The sequence below is a fragment of the Trachypithecus francoisi genome, unplaced genomic scaffold, assembly GCF_009764315.1.
Source record: "Trachypithecus francoisi isolate TF-2019V2 unplaced genomic scaffold, Tfra_2.0 Lachesis_group16, whole genome shotgun sequence".
Taxonomy (NCBI): domain Eukaryota; kingdom Metazoa; phylum Chordata; class Mammalia; order Primates; family Cercopithecidae; genus Trachypithecus; species Trachypithecus francoisi.
This window is the reverse complement of record NW_022681461.1, coordinates 93,277,078-93,294,648: the sequence shown is the minus strand read 5'-3', so window position 1 is coordinate 93,294,648 and position 17,571 is coordinate 93,277,078. Positions and strand designations below refer to the sequence as shown.

Genomic DNA, 17,571 nt, shown 5'->3' with positions numbered 1-17,571 from the left:
AGAGTGCTAAGGCTGTATAACCTATAAAAGGGCCTTTCCACACCAATAACTTCTGGCTTATGGGTCTCTTCTTATAGCCTATTCCTTCTTGCTCCTTTGGTCAAGGGCTTATAATTTCGTATTAAGTATGGTCAACCACTCATATGAAATTCATGAGATCTTTTCCTGAATCTGTTTCTTTTCCCCTCTTATCTGCTCAGCAGAGTCAAGGTTACTCCCTCTCACCTGACCTATTTATTTCAAAAAGATTTTAAACTTTATATTAATTCAATACTTCAGAAACCAGTGCTGAAGATCAAGTAGAAAAAAAGTTTTCTTCTTCTTCTTCCTCCTCCTCTTCCTCTTCTTCTTCTTCTTCTTTTTTTTTTTTTAAGTCAGGGTCTTGCTTTGTTGCCTACGCTACAGTGTAATGGTACAATCATAGCTCATTGCAGCCTCGAACTCCTGGGCTCAAGTCATCCTCCCACCCCAACCCCCCTAATGGCTAGAACTACAGGCATGCATCATCATGCCTGGCTACTTTTTAATTTTTTGTAGAGACAGGGTCTCACTATGTTGCCCAGGCTGGTCTCGAATTCATGACCTTAAGCAATCCTCCTGCCTTGGCCTCTCTAAGAACTGGGATTACAGGCATGAGCTGCTGCACCTGGCCCCTTTATTCATTTCTTAAGGAGCCATATCATAAAACTTTAGCCCCTCAGTGAAACAGATTGCTTGGCTGGCTAACATCCCCAAGAGTTCGCCTTTCCTGTGTTCTTTGTCCAGGATAACTATGATGATTCAGGGCTGCTGGGATGGCAAGCAGAATACTAGAACTGTTGTTCCCCCTGCTGAAGACCATAGCAGACATGGAAAATCAACCAAACCATGTCAGTCTTTCATGTGGAACCAGGACTCTGCCTTAGCATCCATCTTAACACAATGCTCTAAGCAGCAACTACTGATCAAGGGGCATTGGCATGAAGGGTAATGCCTGTTTATCATCCATGCTTTATGTAGTCTGTGGAGTAGGAGGGTATAAAATAATTATGCAAGAATGTCTCTTGAGCTGTTGTGAACAGTGGGAACATTTACTGATACTGCAGAGGAAGTACTGAAACATCCCCTAATCTGGGAATCCACTTTTCACCTTAAATCTCAATTGAGATGGGATTCTTCCTGATAAAAGATTTGGATTATCTTTATCTTCTCTACTGCTTGGCAGAACATGAAAGCACAGAGCACAGCCCAAGGTAAAAATGAGAAATAGAACTAGGCCATGGTGGGAGCTAAGCTATGAGGACACAAAGGCATAAGAATGATATAATGGACTTTGGGGACTCACGGAAGAAGGGTGGGCGAATGGTGAGGGATAAAAGACTACACGTTGGGTACATTGTACACTGCTAGGGTGACACATGCACCAAAATCCCAGAAATTACCAAAGAACTTATCCATGTAACCAAAAACCACCTGTTCCCCAAACACTATTGAAAAAACAAAAACAAAAACAAAAACAAAAACTAACTCAGCCATGGGATAGCCACACCGGTTTAAAAGTAAAGTACTAGTTGGATGCAGTGGCTTACACCTGTAATCTTAGCACTTTGGGAGGACATGGCAGGTGGATCTCTTGAGCCCAGGAGTTTGAGACCAGCCTGGGCAACAGGGCAAAACCCCATCTGTACCAGAAAAATACAAAAATTAGCTGGGCATGGTGGTACACACCTGTAGTCCTAGTTACTTGGGAGGCGGAGCTGGGAGCTTGGGAAGGTCAAGGCTGTAGGAGACAGAGTGAGACTGTGTCTCAAAAAAAAAAAAAAGTCAAGTACTAAATGGCTAACGTATAGAATATATAAATTATATCTCAATAAAGCCGTCCAAAAAAATAAGCATCAAACCAACATTTGGTAGAGGGACATAAGGGAAATAAAACTCCCTTAGAAATATCATGAGAAAAACAAGGCACTTGGTATTTGCCTGTGCACCTAACCAAAGTTCACCAAGAGCTTCCTACTGATAGACCCTGAAACAAATCAGCAACATCCCATTAAACACTAGCATAGGAAAAATGGTGTGGGTTATAAAAGACACTCAAAAGAACTAGGAAGGCTAGGCACGGTGGCTCATGCCTGTAATCCTAGCACTTTGGGAGGCAGAGGAGGGCGGATCACGAGGTCAGGAGATCAAGACCACAGTGAAACCCCATCTCTACTAAAAATACAAAAAATTAGCCAAGCGTGGTGGCGGATGCCTGTAGTCCCAGCTACTCGGGAGGCTAAGGCAGGAGAATGGTAGGAACCCGGGAGGCGGAGCTTGCAGTGAACTGAGATTGCGCCACTGCACTCCAGACTGGGCGACAGAGCGAGACTCCGTCTCAAAAAATAAATAAATAAATAAATAAAGGAACTAGGAAGACTATAAATCTAGACTGGATCAGCACAGATACTAATTTCTAAGCTAAAGTTTTTCAAAGAGTATATTCCATGAAACACATTGGTTCTGTAAGATGTTAACAGATGTAACATGAAAAAAGGTTCTACAGTTAAATAAGCTTGGGTAACATTGAATTAAACAAAGTTGAAAAGGTTTCTTTACTGCAGGACATCTCAGAGCCTTTAAAATGTCAGTGGGTATTGTGATGGGATAGAGTATATAGTCTTTCCCAAAGAAATTTTTCTATGGGCCGGGCGCGGTGGCTCAAGCCTGTAATCCCAGCACTTTGGGAGGCCGAGATGGGCGGATCACAAGGTCAGGAGATCGAGACCATCCTGGCTAACATGGTGAAACCCCGTCTCTACTAAAAAATACAAAAAACTAGCCGGGCGAGGTGGCGGGCGCCTGTAGTCCCAGCTACTCGGGAGGCTGAGGCAGGAGAATGGCGTAAAAAACCCGGGAGGCGGAGCTTGCAGTGAGCTGAGATCCCGCCACTGCACTCCAGCCTGGGCGACAGAGCGAGACTCCGTCTCAAAAAAAAAAAAAAAAAAAAAGAAATTTTTCTATGGAGCGTCTTTCCCCCATAAAGCATCCCAAAGGATCAATATTCCTAATAGAATACTATAAGAAATCCTAGTCTAAACCATGCATGGCGTGTGGCCAAGGACTTCACCAATTCCTCCATAAGGATAAAATGGGAAATTAATATGGGAACTAGGTCAGGCATGGTGGCTCACACCTGTAATCCCAGCACTTTGGGAGGCCAAGGTGAAGAGATCACTTGAGCTCAGGAGTTTGCGACCAGTCTGGGCAATATGGCGAAACCCCTTCTCTACAAAAACTACAAAAAATTAGCTGGGCGTGGTGGTGCATGAATGTAGTCCCAGCTACTCAGGAGGCTGAGGCCGGAGGATCGCTTGAGCCTGGAAGGCAGAGGTTGCAGTGAGCCAAGATTAAGTCACTGCACTCCAGCCTTGGTGACGGAGACCCTGTATCAAAAAAAAGTGGGGGAAACTATAATTTATAGCTCGTACATGATTATGTTTAACTACATAGTGAAATATATGTGGTTCTCACTCCACAGTTTGCATGTAGTTAATTCAATAAATCTTTTTTTTTTTTTTTTCTTGAGACAGAGTCTTGCTCTGTCGCCCAGGCTAGAGTTCAGTGGCGCAATCTCAGCTCACTGCAACCTCCGCCTCCTGGGTTCAAGCAATTTTCTGCCTCAGCCTCCCAAGTAGCGGGATTACAGGTGCCCGCCACCATGCCTGGCTAATTTTTGTATTTTTAGTAGGGACAGGATTTTACCATCTTGGCCAGGCTGTTCTTGAACTCCTGACCTCGTGATCCACCTGCCTCGGCTTCCCAAAGTGCTGGAATTGCAGGCGTGAGCCACCACGCCCGGCCAATTCAATAAATCTTAAAATGCTCCTTCAGGTATTGTTCTCGATAGATGGGATGTACTCTGCTTATAACAGCCAAGAATCTGGTGGCCAAATCAGGCAAAACCAGGCAAGGAGCCACAATCACTGGTCTTATTTCTGCCTGGATGTGGCCTCTTGTCATATATTTAGACTTAGGGCTGGAATGGTCATTCAGAAAACACCATTCATAGCTGTATGTCCCCTCTTTCTTGCACGCACACTCACATACCTCACCACCATCATAAAAACTTAAAATTGACCTTCAATAACCACAACCATCTGATCCTCAATTTGCTATCTCTGAATAACAATAATAACAACAAATACAAGTATAGATTTGCTTGAACTCTCTCCTGAGAATGTAAAGCCTAGGAGGAAACTCCTGCGGGCGTGTCTACCCTCTCTCCCAGACCAGACGCTACAGGCCTCTTTCCTAGACAACTTCCCTACTCCAGAGTCCCTCCCTGCAACCAGAAGTTGATTTGACTGTCCCACAGTGAGGCCTGTGGGTCATGTGCCAATTTCTAAACTCCAGAGCAGACTCAAAGCCAGAGCTTGTTCTCCTTCCTACCCTCCTTCCCTCCCTCCCTCCCTTCTTTCCTTCCTCCTGCCCAGAAAGCCAGATTCCCACCAGAGCCTCCGTAAGAAACAATGACTTGGGACCCTGCTGAGCCACACCTCTTGCTTCCTTCAACCAGCACCTCTGTTTATCTGCCTCAGCCCAATTCTCCCCTTCCCACATGCTCTGGAGCTCCCTGAACCAGTTCTCCCAGGTCTCTAGGAAGGCACAAAGCAACTAAGCCCAAGAAGCTACATTTCCCATGTTCCCTTTCCAGATACAAGGCTCCACCTGCCTTTTTCAGGAGGTGAGAGGGTCCCTGAGACTAATCAGGTTTGAGTGAAGAAGCCTGTTTTCCATTTCTGCTCACGCTGGGCTATATAGGCACTCAAGGGCAGCAGGCAGCTGGGGCTGGGAATGACTCAGCCTGAACCCCAGCTACCACAGAAGCACCTACCCACAGAGGCCACATTTGGGACCTCTGAGAAGCCAAGTCACCTCTGAGCGATCTCACCCCAGAATTCTGCTCCTTTGGTACACCTTGTCTGGAAGAAGCAACTTGGGCTCTGCTTCTACCCAATTGCAGATTTTCAGGCTGGTCTCAGAAAAGGGAAGTGCACATCCTTTTCCATTATGACTCTTGCAGTGATGTAGTAATACATATATCCATTCCAGAAGGAATCAGTGAAAGAGCCCAGCTCAGTCAGTCAGAAAAAAAAAAAAAACATAGATTTGACTAGAATGATAGTAAAAGGCAAGGCCAGAAACTGCAACATAAAGCACTCAGGCAACAAAGGATTTTATTTTTTCTTCATCAAAGTGCTATTGGAAAGAAAATAACAACAACAAAACCCACTATGGCTCCTTGCTGCTACCACCAATTCTCTTGAATTCATCAAAGCAAGTTGCAGGGGAGAAGTATTCACTGGCAGATGAGCGTGTTTCTCAGCAGCCCTTTTGAGGCAGATGGGGGACCACTGCCGCTCTGACCTTTGGTTTTCTAGGACTTCTGGGTTCCTCATAACCCCAAAAATGTAGCTTCAGCAGTAGACCAAAGGAAAACAGCAGCCTTCTCTGTTATAAGAAGTCCCTGAGACCAAACGGTACATGGGCTCCTGAGTTTCCTGAGGTGGTGATGGTCTCTTCCTCCATCCAGGTGTCCATGCCACAAACTCGAGAGTCATCCTTAACTCTCTACCTCTCCATTCCACCTCCCAACAGATATCATATCCTGCCTATTCCACCTTATTAGTATTTGTGTATCTGTCCCACCATGTTTCTCTGCTTCTGCAGGCCTTTATCATCTCCTAGCAGAATTATTATACCCAGGTCTGTAGTCGTTTTCCAACTTCCAATCTCATCTTCTCCAATCTCTCATCCATCACTGGAGTGATAACCTAAACTCAGATTTGATCATGTTATTCCCTTAATTATAACTCTCCATTCATTCCAAATGCGCTCTTTTGTTTCTTCTTCCATGCCCTTTCTTGGCTTAGCCTCATTTTGTCAGTCTTCCAAGCTTCTAGTACTCTTCCTAGGGCCAGTTCCTAGGGCCTCTGTGAAGCCTTCCCTGACCACTCGATGACAGCCTTTCCTTTCCTGCTTTCATTTGGTGCTCCTGGGCCTGGTTCTTCTCTTGCAGTGCTCACTATTCTATAGTGCCTCAATCTGAGTTCTGGACTGTGCTGTGCATCTCACTGGAGCAACATTCTGTGTTATTGAGCCCAGAACAACATCTAGCAGAGAGTAGGTTCTTACTTGGTGTTTGTTTGATGAGGAGATGAGTAGTAAGGAGCTGCAGGCTTGAACAAACCTGATCCTCAGTTTGTAATATAGGGCAGGAAAGAAGAGTGCCTCTGCCCAGGAGCCTGAGAAATACTGCTGGGTCATGAGCCACATGGACCCACTAGGAGAATCCACCCTTAAATTGAAAAGTCACCTGGCAAGGAGGCAACTTAAGGTGCCCAGAACATAGAATATATATAGGTCAATTTTCCACAGTGGCTACTTGCTATCTTTAAAATGTTCTCTCTGCCACTTTCAGGAGCCGCTGTGGCCTACCCACTGAATTAAATGTCCCGTCCTAACCATCCCCATCCATCCCTGAGTGTCAGGAAGTAGTAGGAGTCTGAAACTCCCTCCCAAGCTCATGTAATCAAAGAGTCAGAATCTCAGCATTCCTCACCCTCTCCCAAAGGAGGGTGTCACTCTTTCTCATGACACTCCATTGATCTCTACTCTTTTTGACATATATCTAAAAACCTTTCTATAGCCATCTGAGCCCATCCTTCTCTTGGCCACCCACTGGAGAGATCTTACTTGTCCCTGTATCCTTAAAGTACCTGATCTGAGTAGATGCTCGCGAACTAAACAAATGAGTTAACCAATAACCTAGTTTCAGTGAGGCTAGAGTAACATTTCTCTCAGCTGTGCAGAGACCCTGTCTGGTGCCATTTGCCATTCTTTAAGTCTCTTTAGTCCCTGAGAGCACAGGAGACAGGGTGTTGCCTGACACAATTAAGTGCTTAAAAGCTCCATTTGTTCTTCTTACAACAATTCTCTTCCTCTCCAATTGCAGCAGAAGAGAAGACATAGACTGTGTGGCTACACCAACAAGCTGAGCAGACAGACAATAGGGCCAGAGAGCAATATCCCTGTTGCTCATACAAACAATATACCAAACTCAATCCAACTGATCAACAGAGAGCCTTGGGCTGCTGGAACTTCTCTAGATCAGTGAGGTGTATGACTCAGACACAGAGCTGACACACAAAATGTGCCTATTCCTGGCAGTTTCTTTGGGAGAATCTGTGGTCAGAAACACTCAGGATTGTCTGAGAGACAGATACAGCAGGAATGGAGTCCAGTGGATAGGTCTGTAAGAGGAGCTCTCATTTCATAAGAAGATAGGAGGCTGAGTGCGGTGGCTCACGCCTGTAATCCCAGCACTTTGGGAAGCCAGGTGGGCAGATCATGAGGTCGAGAGATCGCTATCATCCTGGCCAACATGGTGAAACCCCGTCTCTACTAAAAATACAAAAATTAGCTGGGCGTGGTGGTATGCGCCTGTAGTCCCAGCTATTCGGGAGGCTGAGACAGGAGAATCACTTGAACCTTGGAGGCAGAGGTTGCAGTGAGCCGAGATCGCATCACTGAACTCCAGCCTGGGCAACAGAGTGAGACTCCGTCTCAAAAGAAAAAAAAAAAAAAAAAAGGAGACAGGAAGAGACCCTGGGGACCTCTCAGGGATAGACCTGGGCCTGGTTCAGCTGCTGAGTTGCAACAAGGCCAATTAAATAATTGGTGTGATGGGGAAAGGAGGGAAGCCACTCCTTTCAGGCAAACTCCCACCAGAGACAGGAGGCTCCATGCAGCTGTGACAACAGCAGCAGCAATAACAGGGCAGGGATCTCCTCCTCTTCCTCCCACTAGCTGAGATCTAATGCTTAAATTAGCACCTTGGAAACACCCAGATCTGCTGGCTGCCTTCTCTCCCAGTTCTGCCACGCCCCCAGGCCTTCTTTTCAAGCCTGAGTTTCTCTTTCAATTAAATAATTTAAAAAATAAAGATGCACTCCCTCTAGAGTTTATCTTTCCAAGTAGGGAATGGCCTCTGGATTCTTCCCATCACTATGGGATGGGGAGAGTTATTTGATGATGGCGCCCATGTGACAAGCTTTTATCCATACAGCTTGGTCCAGAAAGGGACAATGATGACACCAGCATTGCCTGGCTCCCTTGGGGCTTAAGGACTCAGTCCCTACTCTGTCCTCAGTGGAGGATCACACTAAGAGAGTGAGCAAGAGAAACAAACTTTGATAAACTGTGAGCTCAAGAGCAGGGTCACATCTGTGTCTGTGTTGCTAACTACTCTATCCCTAATACTCAGTTTAATATTTGGGACAGAGCAGATGCTCAATAGTTATTTGGTAAATTAATTGCTGAATCAATGATATCAGGTCTCTGTGATATTCTTAGAAGGGAGAGTGAGGAGCTATTGTTTAAAGAGATAGTTTGTCTTCATCTCATACATAGAAAAACAATCTAGGAAGGAGGAGAGACTTCCTAGAGGTCTCAGTAAATGGCAAAAAATGAAATAGGTCATAGCTAAGTCTGAGGCTGGGACCCTGGTTTTCATGGCCTATCCAAATACCCTTAAAGAGCCATTTTGCCCTCTTTTTTGCCCTTTACCTCTATGACATGCTATCTTGATTTTTTTTTTCTTTCTTTCTTTCTTTTTTTTTTTTTTGAGACAGGGTCTTGCTCTGTTGCCTAGGCTGGAATGTAGTGGTATGAACATGGCTCACTGCAGCCTCGACTTCCTGGGCTCAAGCAATCCTCCGGCCTCGGCCTCCTGAGTAGCTGGTACTACAGGCATGCAGTACCATGCTGAGCTAATTTTTAAATATTTTTGTAGAGATGGACTCTCACTATGTTTCCCAGGCTGGGCTATCTTAATTCTTTATGCCGCAAAATGAAGACTCCTGAAGAAACATCACACAAGATTCTGCTGGTCAACAATACACAGGGGATTTAACGGTTTTTGAGGTGCCTCTGGAATACAACCTGGGGACAGAGGTCAGGAAGCGGGGCAATGTCTATGACCCTCAAATGAGGGATGACTATATTGCTATTTCCATAAGGCTCTCACTCAACCTCAATAAAGTATTCTCAGGCCGGGCATAGTGGCTCGCTCTTGTAATCCCAGCATTTTGGGAGGCTGAGGCGGGCAGACCAATTGAGGTCAGGCATTCAAGACCAGCCTGGCCAACATGGTGAAACCCCATCTCTACTAAAAATACAAAAATCAGCCATGTGTGGTGGCAGGGGCCTATAATCTCAGCTATTTGGGAAGCTGAGGTAGGAGAATCGCTTGAATCCAGGAGGTGAAGGTTGCAGTGGGCCAAAATCATGCCACTGCACTCTAGCCTGGGTGACAGAGGGGGACCCTGTCTCAAAAAATATATATATATATTCTCTTGCAGACAAGGGTGACTTTAGCAGTTAAAAGGGTCTGAAGGCAGTCAGAGCTTTTCTAAGTGCCTCCTTGCCACAGATACTTCTCCAACTCCATCCAGGTCCACACAGACCAGAAGCAGCTCAAGAGTCCTCTACCCAGCCAAACCACTATTCGGAATTTCAGGCAATAACAGAAGCACCAAGGACAATTGAGAGAGCCTGCTGGCTCTATTTCTTCTCCCCTTTGCTTGAACAGCTATTTCCTCCCTTTTTGGAAACCCCAGCTGGGAGACAAGAAACAACTCATTGCTTCCTTTTCCTGACACATTTGAACCTCCTCTTCCTTCATCCACCCTCTATTTTGATTCTTGATTAGATGCTTAGAACTGGAAGGGCAATCTAGTTTGATAAGTCAGGTTAGCTAGAAAGAGAACTCAGAAAGGAAAATTCTCTTCAGCCAGCCCGAAGTCCTTCTTTAAGTTCATGGGATGGACTTCTCTCCAGGATTTTCTGGCTCCCAAATAATCCAATGATGGCATGAGTCTAGGAAAAAGTCCTGCAACACCTCTCTCTGGTTTAATATTGTATGCTTCTGTAAAACTTCTTTGTTTTGGCTTTTAGAACTGTCTAAGTAGTCATGAAAGGGGGGAGAAGCCTTTTGTCTCCTGCTAAGTGGCCACTAATAATTCTCTCTACCATCCCCCAAAAGGTGTGACAAAAAGGCGGTGATGGGTCCCTGCCAAGGTCCATCTTGGCTGCTGTAATGGGTAGGTTACTCGTCCAGGAAGCTATAAAGCACATCTGTCAGCCAGGGGGTTATAGGCACAAGGGTAGACCTGTTTCTGGCCACCCTGCCTAACACAGAAGCAGAGCCTCAAAACTTGGAGAGCTCAGCTCTGCTCCAGCCAGCACAGCTCAGAGAAATGGGGCATCCACACTTTCGGGTTTGTAGCCCACCTTGCCTCCTTCCAATTCCAGCTCAGGCTCCAGGGGGATAAAGCGAACACAGCCTAGACATTCCTTCTCTTCTCCCTTCACTATACGAGCTGGCTAGGCCTCCACGTCTCCCACCCGGTTGCCTGACAGACATGCGAGGTCAGGTAGCCCCTGGGGCGGTGGCCAGCAAGCATGGTCTCCCTTAGGCCTACCCTCGGTGCACCCGAGTTGCCCTCCCCCTTCTATTCCCTCCGCGCCAGCAGCGATGACATCATTCCTCCCTGACTCCGGGACCGCGGACAGGCGGCAGGATCCGCGCCCAGCAAGGACTTCAGGCACGTAGGCCTAAGATGATGGGGGCTCTTCCCAACCAGTGGGCACAGGCAACTCCAGCGCGGCCCCACTTCCTCTCCCGTCGGTTCTCGAGCACTCTCATCTGCACCCCGATTCCCCATCTGGTCGCCGTGCACTCTCCTTCCCGGTTTAGATGTCCCCAGCCTGGACTGCCTGCGCTCCCCAACGGAGAATGGAATTCCCAGGTTCTGCACCAACCACCTTCCCCCACTGGGTCCCTCGCCCCGGCCCAGCTTTCCTATCCGTATATCCAGCGGACAGGCGGGCAGGCCCCTCCTCTTCTAAAAGCTGATTCCCAATCTCTCTTAGCCTGACTGCTCCCCCGCCCTAAGCATCACAGGCCTCTAGGATTAAACGCCTCCCCACCTCCCATCCCAGCCCCCTGGGCCTGCCGCCGGCGATGCCCCATGACAGCTCCTTCGCCACCCCCCGCTATGGGCCTCCACTAGCTGTGTGCACCTTTGTGCCCCCTCCGTTCCATCCGACGGTGCTCTGCCTCCACCGACGGTGCCCTCCGCCCTTACAGGTCCCTTTGCTCTCATCCAGCATATTCTCCCACGGTTTTCTTGTCCTGCAAGTCCCCGTCCCCCGGCAATACGTTTTCAGGGATCTCTTTGCCCCATCCGATGGCGCCCCTCGGCACAATCCCCCCGGCCTGATTCCCTCCCTCCCCCTCAAGCGACGCCCCCTCCCGGCCTTGGCCTGCCAGCCGCCCGCCCCCTCACCAGCGGCTGCATCTCCGAGTGCGCGGTGGGCACCTGGAACCGGTCGATCTCCTCCATCATGGTGCCGGCGGGCTAGCGGGCCAGGGGCCGGGCGCGGCCAGGGACGCCGACAGGACCGCGCGGGGCGGCGGCCCCAGGAGCCCGGCGGGTGGTGCAGACTAGGCCTTCCCGGACCAGTCGGGCTGGCAGGGGCCGGGCGGATGCAGGGGTGGGCGGGGGCGAGAGGTTCGCAGACTGGCTGAAGCCGGCGAGACTCTGTGGGCTTGCCTAGCACTACCGCGGCTGTGGCCGGGCCGAGCCGCAGGTCTTGCCTCGCCTCCTACTCCGCCGCCGCCTCCTGTCAGCAGCTCAGCCACTGCGGTGACTCGGCAACTCCACTTCCGGGTCCGGGACACCGCCCGGGACTTGCATTATTCATGAGGAGGTGGTGTCTGGGGACCCCAGCCCCACCCATATGCGGGAGTTCCGAAGGCGCGCGACCGCCCGGCTGTGATTCCTGAGGGGGCGGGGCTTAGTGGAGACTGGCTCACTGTGCGCCCAACCCCGCCTCCTTCCCAGGCCGGCTGGGCGCGCCAGAGGCGCCTGCGCCTTGGCTGCAGGTCGGTTGCTGGGTAACCGCGTCAGGGAGTTGGATTCTGTCCTGCAAGGGCACGGGGACCCACAACGACGGCTGTCCCTAAAGAATACTTGCGACTGGTAGTTGAAGTGGAGAGTCCAGATTTCTTGTGTGTGGTCAAGGAGACGGACAAACTTTTTGTCTTCAGACGAGGGAGCGTTTTGTAGCCTCTCCAGGGGTTGAGATGCTTCCTGCTTCTGCGAAGGCTCCCCATAAACAGTCTCGTAAGCAGGTAACGCACGCACACCTTCCTTCTGATGACCTCTGACCTTCATCGTCGCCAGTGACCACTAATCATACCTCTCCTACTGATCCTTGATCTTTTATCTGTTGACCCCTAACCTTCTCACCCCCGTGACCTCTGGCAAGTGCTCCCACTGACCTCTGACTCTGTCCTACTCTTTCCCACTAATCCTGGCCTCCTCTCCCATACTACCCCAACCCACTGTTTCTTACCTCTCTCCTTTTATTCACCATTCCCATCTCTTCACTTTACCCCACGGGCTCATTCTGACCAGTCTATCCTCCTTAACTCCCCCATCCCCATTCCCACGAGTCCCTTCCTCCTTAAGGAATTTTCTTTTTTTTTTTTTTTTTTTTGAGACGGAGTCTCGCTCTGCCGCCCAGGCTGGAGTGCAGTGGCCGGGTCTCAGCTCACTGCAAGCTCCGCCTCCTGGGTTTACGCCATACTCCTGCCTCAGCCTCCCAAGCAGCTGGGACTACAGGCGCCGCCATGTCGCCCGGCTAGTTTTTTGTATTTTTTAGTAGAGACGGGGTTTCACCATGTTAGCCAGGATGGTCTCGATCTCCTGACCTCGTGATCCGCCCGTCTCGGCCTCCCAAAGTGCTGGGATTACAGGCTTGAGCCACCGCGCCCGGCCAAGGAATTTTTCTTGTTCTCTTTCTTTCTTTCTTTCTTTCTTTCTCTCTCTCTCTCTCTCCTCTTTCTTTCTTTCTTTCTTTCTTTTTTTTGAGACAGAGGCTCACCCTGTAGCCCAGGCTGGAGTGCAGTGGCGCCATCTCAGCTCTCTGTAACCTCTGCCTCCTGGGGGCAAGCGATTCTCCCACAAGCGATTCTCCCACTTCAGCCTCCCGAGTAGCTGGGACCAAAGGCATAGGCCACCACTTCCGGCTAAATTTTGTATTTTTGGTAGAGACAGGGTTTCCCCATGTTGTCCAGGCTCGTCTGGAACTCCTGAGCTCAAGCGATCCCGCTACCTTGACCTCCCGAAGTTCTGGGATTACACGTGAGCCACTGCGCCCAGCCTCAAAGGCATTACTGCGCCCAGCCTCAAAGGCATTCTTTATCCAACCCTTTGCTGTGTGCTTAGCTCCAGGCTAGGTGGCAACACAGGCCTTGCTGTTTGGGAGCCCACAGAGGTTGCGCAAGAGAACTAAACAGAATACAGGATAGGCTATGTGCAGGAGTTTGATTTATTTTCTGTGCTGGGAGATTTATGAGGAGAAAGAGGGCAGGCAAAGAGGAAGAGGAGAGAGGCGCTTTTCTCATCCCTGTCCCCACCCCTACACTGCACAACCCAGACACTCGCCCCCAACTATTTCTAGAGCCTCATGTGTCTCTCTTCCCTGCCAGCCCCTGGTCCACTCCTGTGATTCATTCAGCTATGTGAACATTATGCTCTGATTACCACCTGGACAGATGTCATCCCTTCGCACAGGAAACCCGAGTCATAACCCCCTTAACCCACTGAGCACCGAGTTCTGCCTTCTGCCTCAGCATCACCACGGAAGGCTACGCAGTCCCAGTTTCCCAAGGAGTCTTCTGTGATGAAGCAACTTAGTCCTTCAGGAACTTTTTCCAAACCCTTTATGAATTACCACTCTGGCTAATGTGTAGTTTCTAGCTCTGGAAAGCAGGACTTCTATTTATTTATTCCAGATTTACCTCACTCAAGTCTAGGTATATTGAGGTTTAGAGAGCCAATCTGTGTCCATGCTACTTACGACTTTGCATATTTTGGTCTGGCCATCGCCATGTTAGCCTTTGCTCCTCTGCCTCTTTTACCTGGCCTTCTGTAGCAGATGGCCGTGACTTTCTTAGGTCTCTGCAGCCTTGGGGAAGCTGCTAGTCCTGTAAGAACATGCCCCCCCAAAAAAAAAAAAAAAGAACATGCCCTAATTTTATGTCAGGGTTGGGCTTTACGTTGAAGTTCATGTACTGTGTTTTAGCCTCCTGACCCTATATTTACAGGCAGTTTGCTTTTATTTATTTTTTATTTATTTATTATTATTATTATTTGAGACGGAGTCTTGCTCTGCCACCCAGGCTGGAGTGCAGTGGCCGGATCTCAGCTCACTGCAAGCTCCGCCTCCCGGGTTTATGCAATTCTCCTGCCTCAGCCTCCTGAGTAGCTGGGACTACAGGTGCCGCCACCTCGCCCGGCTAGTTTTTTGTATTTTTTAGTAGAGACGGGGTTTCACTGTGTTAGCCAGGATGGTCTCGATCTCCTGACCTCGTGATCCGCCCGTCTCGGCTTCCCAAAGTGCTGGGATTACAGGCTTGAGCCACCGCGCCTGGCCTATTTTTTATTTATTATTATTTATTATTATTATTATTTTTGAGACGGAGTCTCGCTCTGTCTCCCAGGCTCGAGTGCAGTGGCGCGATCTCGGCTCACTGCAAGCTCCACCTCCCGGGTTTACGCCATTCTCCTGCCTCAGGCTCCAGAGTAGCTGAGACTACAGGCGCCCGCCACCACGCCCGGCTAATTTTTTGTATTTTTTAGTAGAGACGGGGTTTCACAGTGTTAGCCAAGATGGTCTGGATCTCCTGACCTCGTGATCCGCCCGCCTCGGCCTTCCAAAGTGCTGAGATTACAGGCGTGAGCCACCGCGCCCGGCCTATTTTTTATTTTTGAACCAGAGTTTCGCTCTTGTCACCCAGGGTAGACTGCAGTGGCACGATCTTGGCTCACTGCAACCTCCACCTCCCGGTTCAAGGGATTCTCCTGCCTCAGCCTCCCAAGGAGCTGGGATTACAGGCATCCGTCACCACGCCTGGCTAGTTTTTTTTGTTTGTTTGTTTTTTGTTTGTTTTTTTTTTTTGAGACAGGTCTTGCTCTATCGCCCTGGCTGGAGTGCAGTGGCGCGATCATGGCTCACTGCAAGCTCTGCCTCCTGGGTTCACGTCATTCTCCTGCCTCAGCCTCCTAAGTAGCTGGGACTATAGGCGCCTGCCACCACGCCCGGCTATTTTTTTTTGTATTTTTAGTAGGGACAGGGTTTCACTGTGTTAGCCACGATGGTCTTGATCTCCTGACCTCGTGATCCGTCCGCTTCGGCCTCCCAAAGTGCTGGGATTACAGGTGTGAGCCACCGCACCAAGCCAATTTTTGTATTTTTAGTAGAGACCGGGTTTCACCATATTGGTCAGGCTGGTCTTGGACTCCTGACCTCAGGTGATCCACAGGCCTAGGACTCCTAAAATGCTAGGATTACAGGCGTGAGCCCCCACGCCCCAGAAGTTTGCTTTTAAAATTATTGAGGTTTGGTTTACATATAATAGAATGTACCATTTTAGTTGTACGTGTTGACAAATTTTAACAAATTTACACACATATGAACCACCACCGCACTCAAGATATAGGATACTTTCTCTATCCCAAGAAGTTCCCTGTGCCTCATCCCACCTCCTATCCCCCACCCCTGGCCTGCCTAGGTAACCACAGATCTGCTTTCTGTCATTACAGATTCGATTTGTCTTTTCTAGCAACTTGCAATTTGAACAAACTTGGGGATGGGTTGCTGTAACCCATTAGGGAGACATTAGAGACTAGTTACACTGAGAGGAGAGAGAGGTGATAGTAAACAGAAAGCAGAAAAAACTGGGTCAACTGGCCCCGTACACATCAGCACTGCTCTATGGAGGGAAGGGTTGTTTTAAATCAGAGTAAATATTGGTGTGCGGGATGTGAGAAAAGGTTGGGTTGTGCTAGGTTGTATTCATCATTTTCTTGCCTCAGTGAAGACCAATTTGAGTCAGTGCTAATCAGGTGTGGGATGTCCTAGAGATGTTTGAGAAGTTGTCCCTGTCCTCTGGGAATTCAGTTCAATGGGGGAGACAGAACACAGGCATACAAAAATAAAGGAGGATGGAATCCCTGAGGATGAAGGAGAGAGAGGGCTGCAGGTTATAGCAGCAGAAAGACTTCAGAGAGGAGGTAGGTAGGACTGGGATGCCAGGGGTGAGGGATAGAGGGATAGAGGATAGAGAGGAGTTTAAATTCCATTTGTTCATGTCACTCCACTGGTCACCTTTTAGTGGTTCCCTGTTGCTCTCAGGATAAAGTCCCAAAAGTCCAATTTGCTTGGTATGGCCTTTGCCACCCTGCATGATCTTGCCTTTGCTACCCATCCTACTTCAAATCACCATCTATATGAAAATTCCACAATCCCAGCAAACTGAACTGCCCTCACTTCCTAGAAAGTAATATTGACACTCGTTATCTCCTCTAAGCTTTTGAAATCTTTTCTGTCTGCTTCTACCTACTCTACTCCACCCTGCCCCAAATCTTTCATTCGTATCCTATTCATACTGCGGGTCTAAGCTTGGCCTTCATATTCTCCTACAAAGGATTAAGTCCCCTTTCTGGAGGCAGGATAGGGTGATATCCCCACTAGACTATAAACTCTGTTATGGTAAGGATCATGTCTGTCTTGTTCATTGTTGATTCCCCTCTGCCTAGCACAATACCTGGAATACATTGAATTCTAAGGAAATGAGTTCAATATGAATTCTGAATGCCCTAAATTGTTCTTGGAAATTATCATCTGAATGTGTTTGAAGGATAGGAAGGGGTGAAACTGGTATGGGGAGACTAGTGGGGAATTATAACAAGGAAATGTAACTGTGTAAGCATGGTTTTCCAGGTGCATGTTTATATCTGCTTCGGCAGTAGGGCTATGAATGATTCAAATTTGAACCATACGTATCCATGCCTTGAGAGATGGGTTTTGGAGACTAAGAGATAAAAATATTGATGTGTAAATATTCATGCAGTAATTATTTATTGTACCCACTCTGTGTTAGGTACTGTTCTAGGTATTGGTGATATAGCAAGAAACAAAACAAACAAAAATCCCTGCTCTCATGGAGCTTATTTTTTAGTTGGAGGTAAAGTGGCAATAAATAAATATGTAAAATATATAGTATATTAGATGGTGATAGATGCCAAGAAGAAAACTAAATCAGAGAAGTAGACTAAGAAGTTCAGGGAATCAGAAGATTATCATTTAAATAGGATGAACAGGGAAGGTATCACAGAGGTGGCATGTGAGCAAAGACCTGAAGGAAATGAAAGAGCTATGCAATATCTGGAGGTGGGGTGTGGGGTGAAAGGGTGGGGATAGGGGAAGCATTCCAGACAGATGGCATAGCAAGTATAAAGTCCCTGAGATGGGAGCCTGCTACGCATCTTCTGGATCAGCAAGGAAGGGAGTGGGGAATGTGGCAGGAGATAAGGTCAAAGAGGTATATTCCCCTACTCCATAGAGTTAATCAAATAACCCATGGCATATTAAATTGGTCATTATGGAGCTCCATGAATCATAATTTGTAATTAA

The 17,571-nt window shown here is 48.2% G+C and overlaps 2 protein-coding genes across 13 annotated transcripts in view; one reads left to right on the top strand and one right to left on the bottom strand.

Moving 5' to 3' along the window:
* Nucleotides 1–11,835, bottom strand: part of FAM219A (family with sequence similarity 219 member A) — a 60,573-nt gene extending 48,738 nt beyond the window's left edge. For 2 of the 12 annotated variants that reach the window (XM_033238273.1, XM_033238270.1), the window contains exon 1: nucleotides 11,373–11,809. In XM_033238273.1, the coding sequence (XP_033094164.1) occupies nucleotides 11,373–11,432 (60 nt within the window). In that variant the 5' untranslated portion in view covers nucleotides 11,433–11,809. Of the gene's footprint in view, nucleotides 1–11,372 lie in introns of all 12 variants that reach the window. The other 10 variants (XM_033238268.1, XM_033238269.1, XM_033238275.1 and 7 more) reach the window with 10 other exon arrangements.
* A 90-nt stretch (nucleotides 11,836–11,925) lies between these two features.
* Nucleotides 11,926–17,571, top strand: part of DNAI1 (dynein axonemal intermediate chain 1) — a 66,255-nt gene continuing 60,609 nt past the window's right edge. Inside the window, exon 1 of the mRNA XM_033238256.1 lies at nucleotides 11,926–12,220. Coding sequence (XP_033094147.1) covers nucleotides 12,173–12,220 — 48 coding nt within the window. The 5' untranslated portion in view covers nucleotides 11,926–12,172. The remainder of the gene's footprint in view (nucleotides 12,221–17,571) is intronic.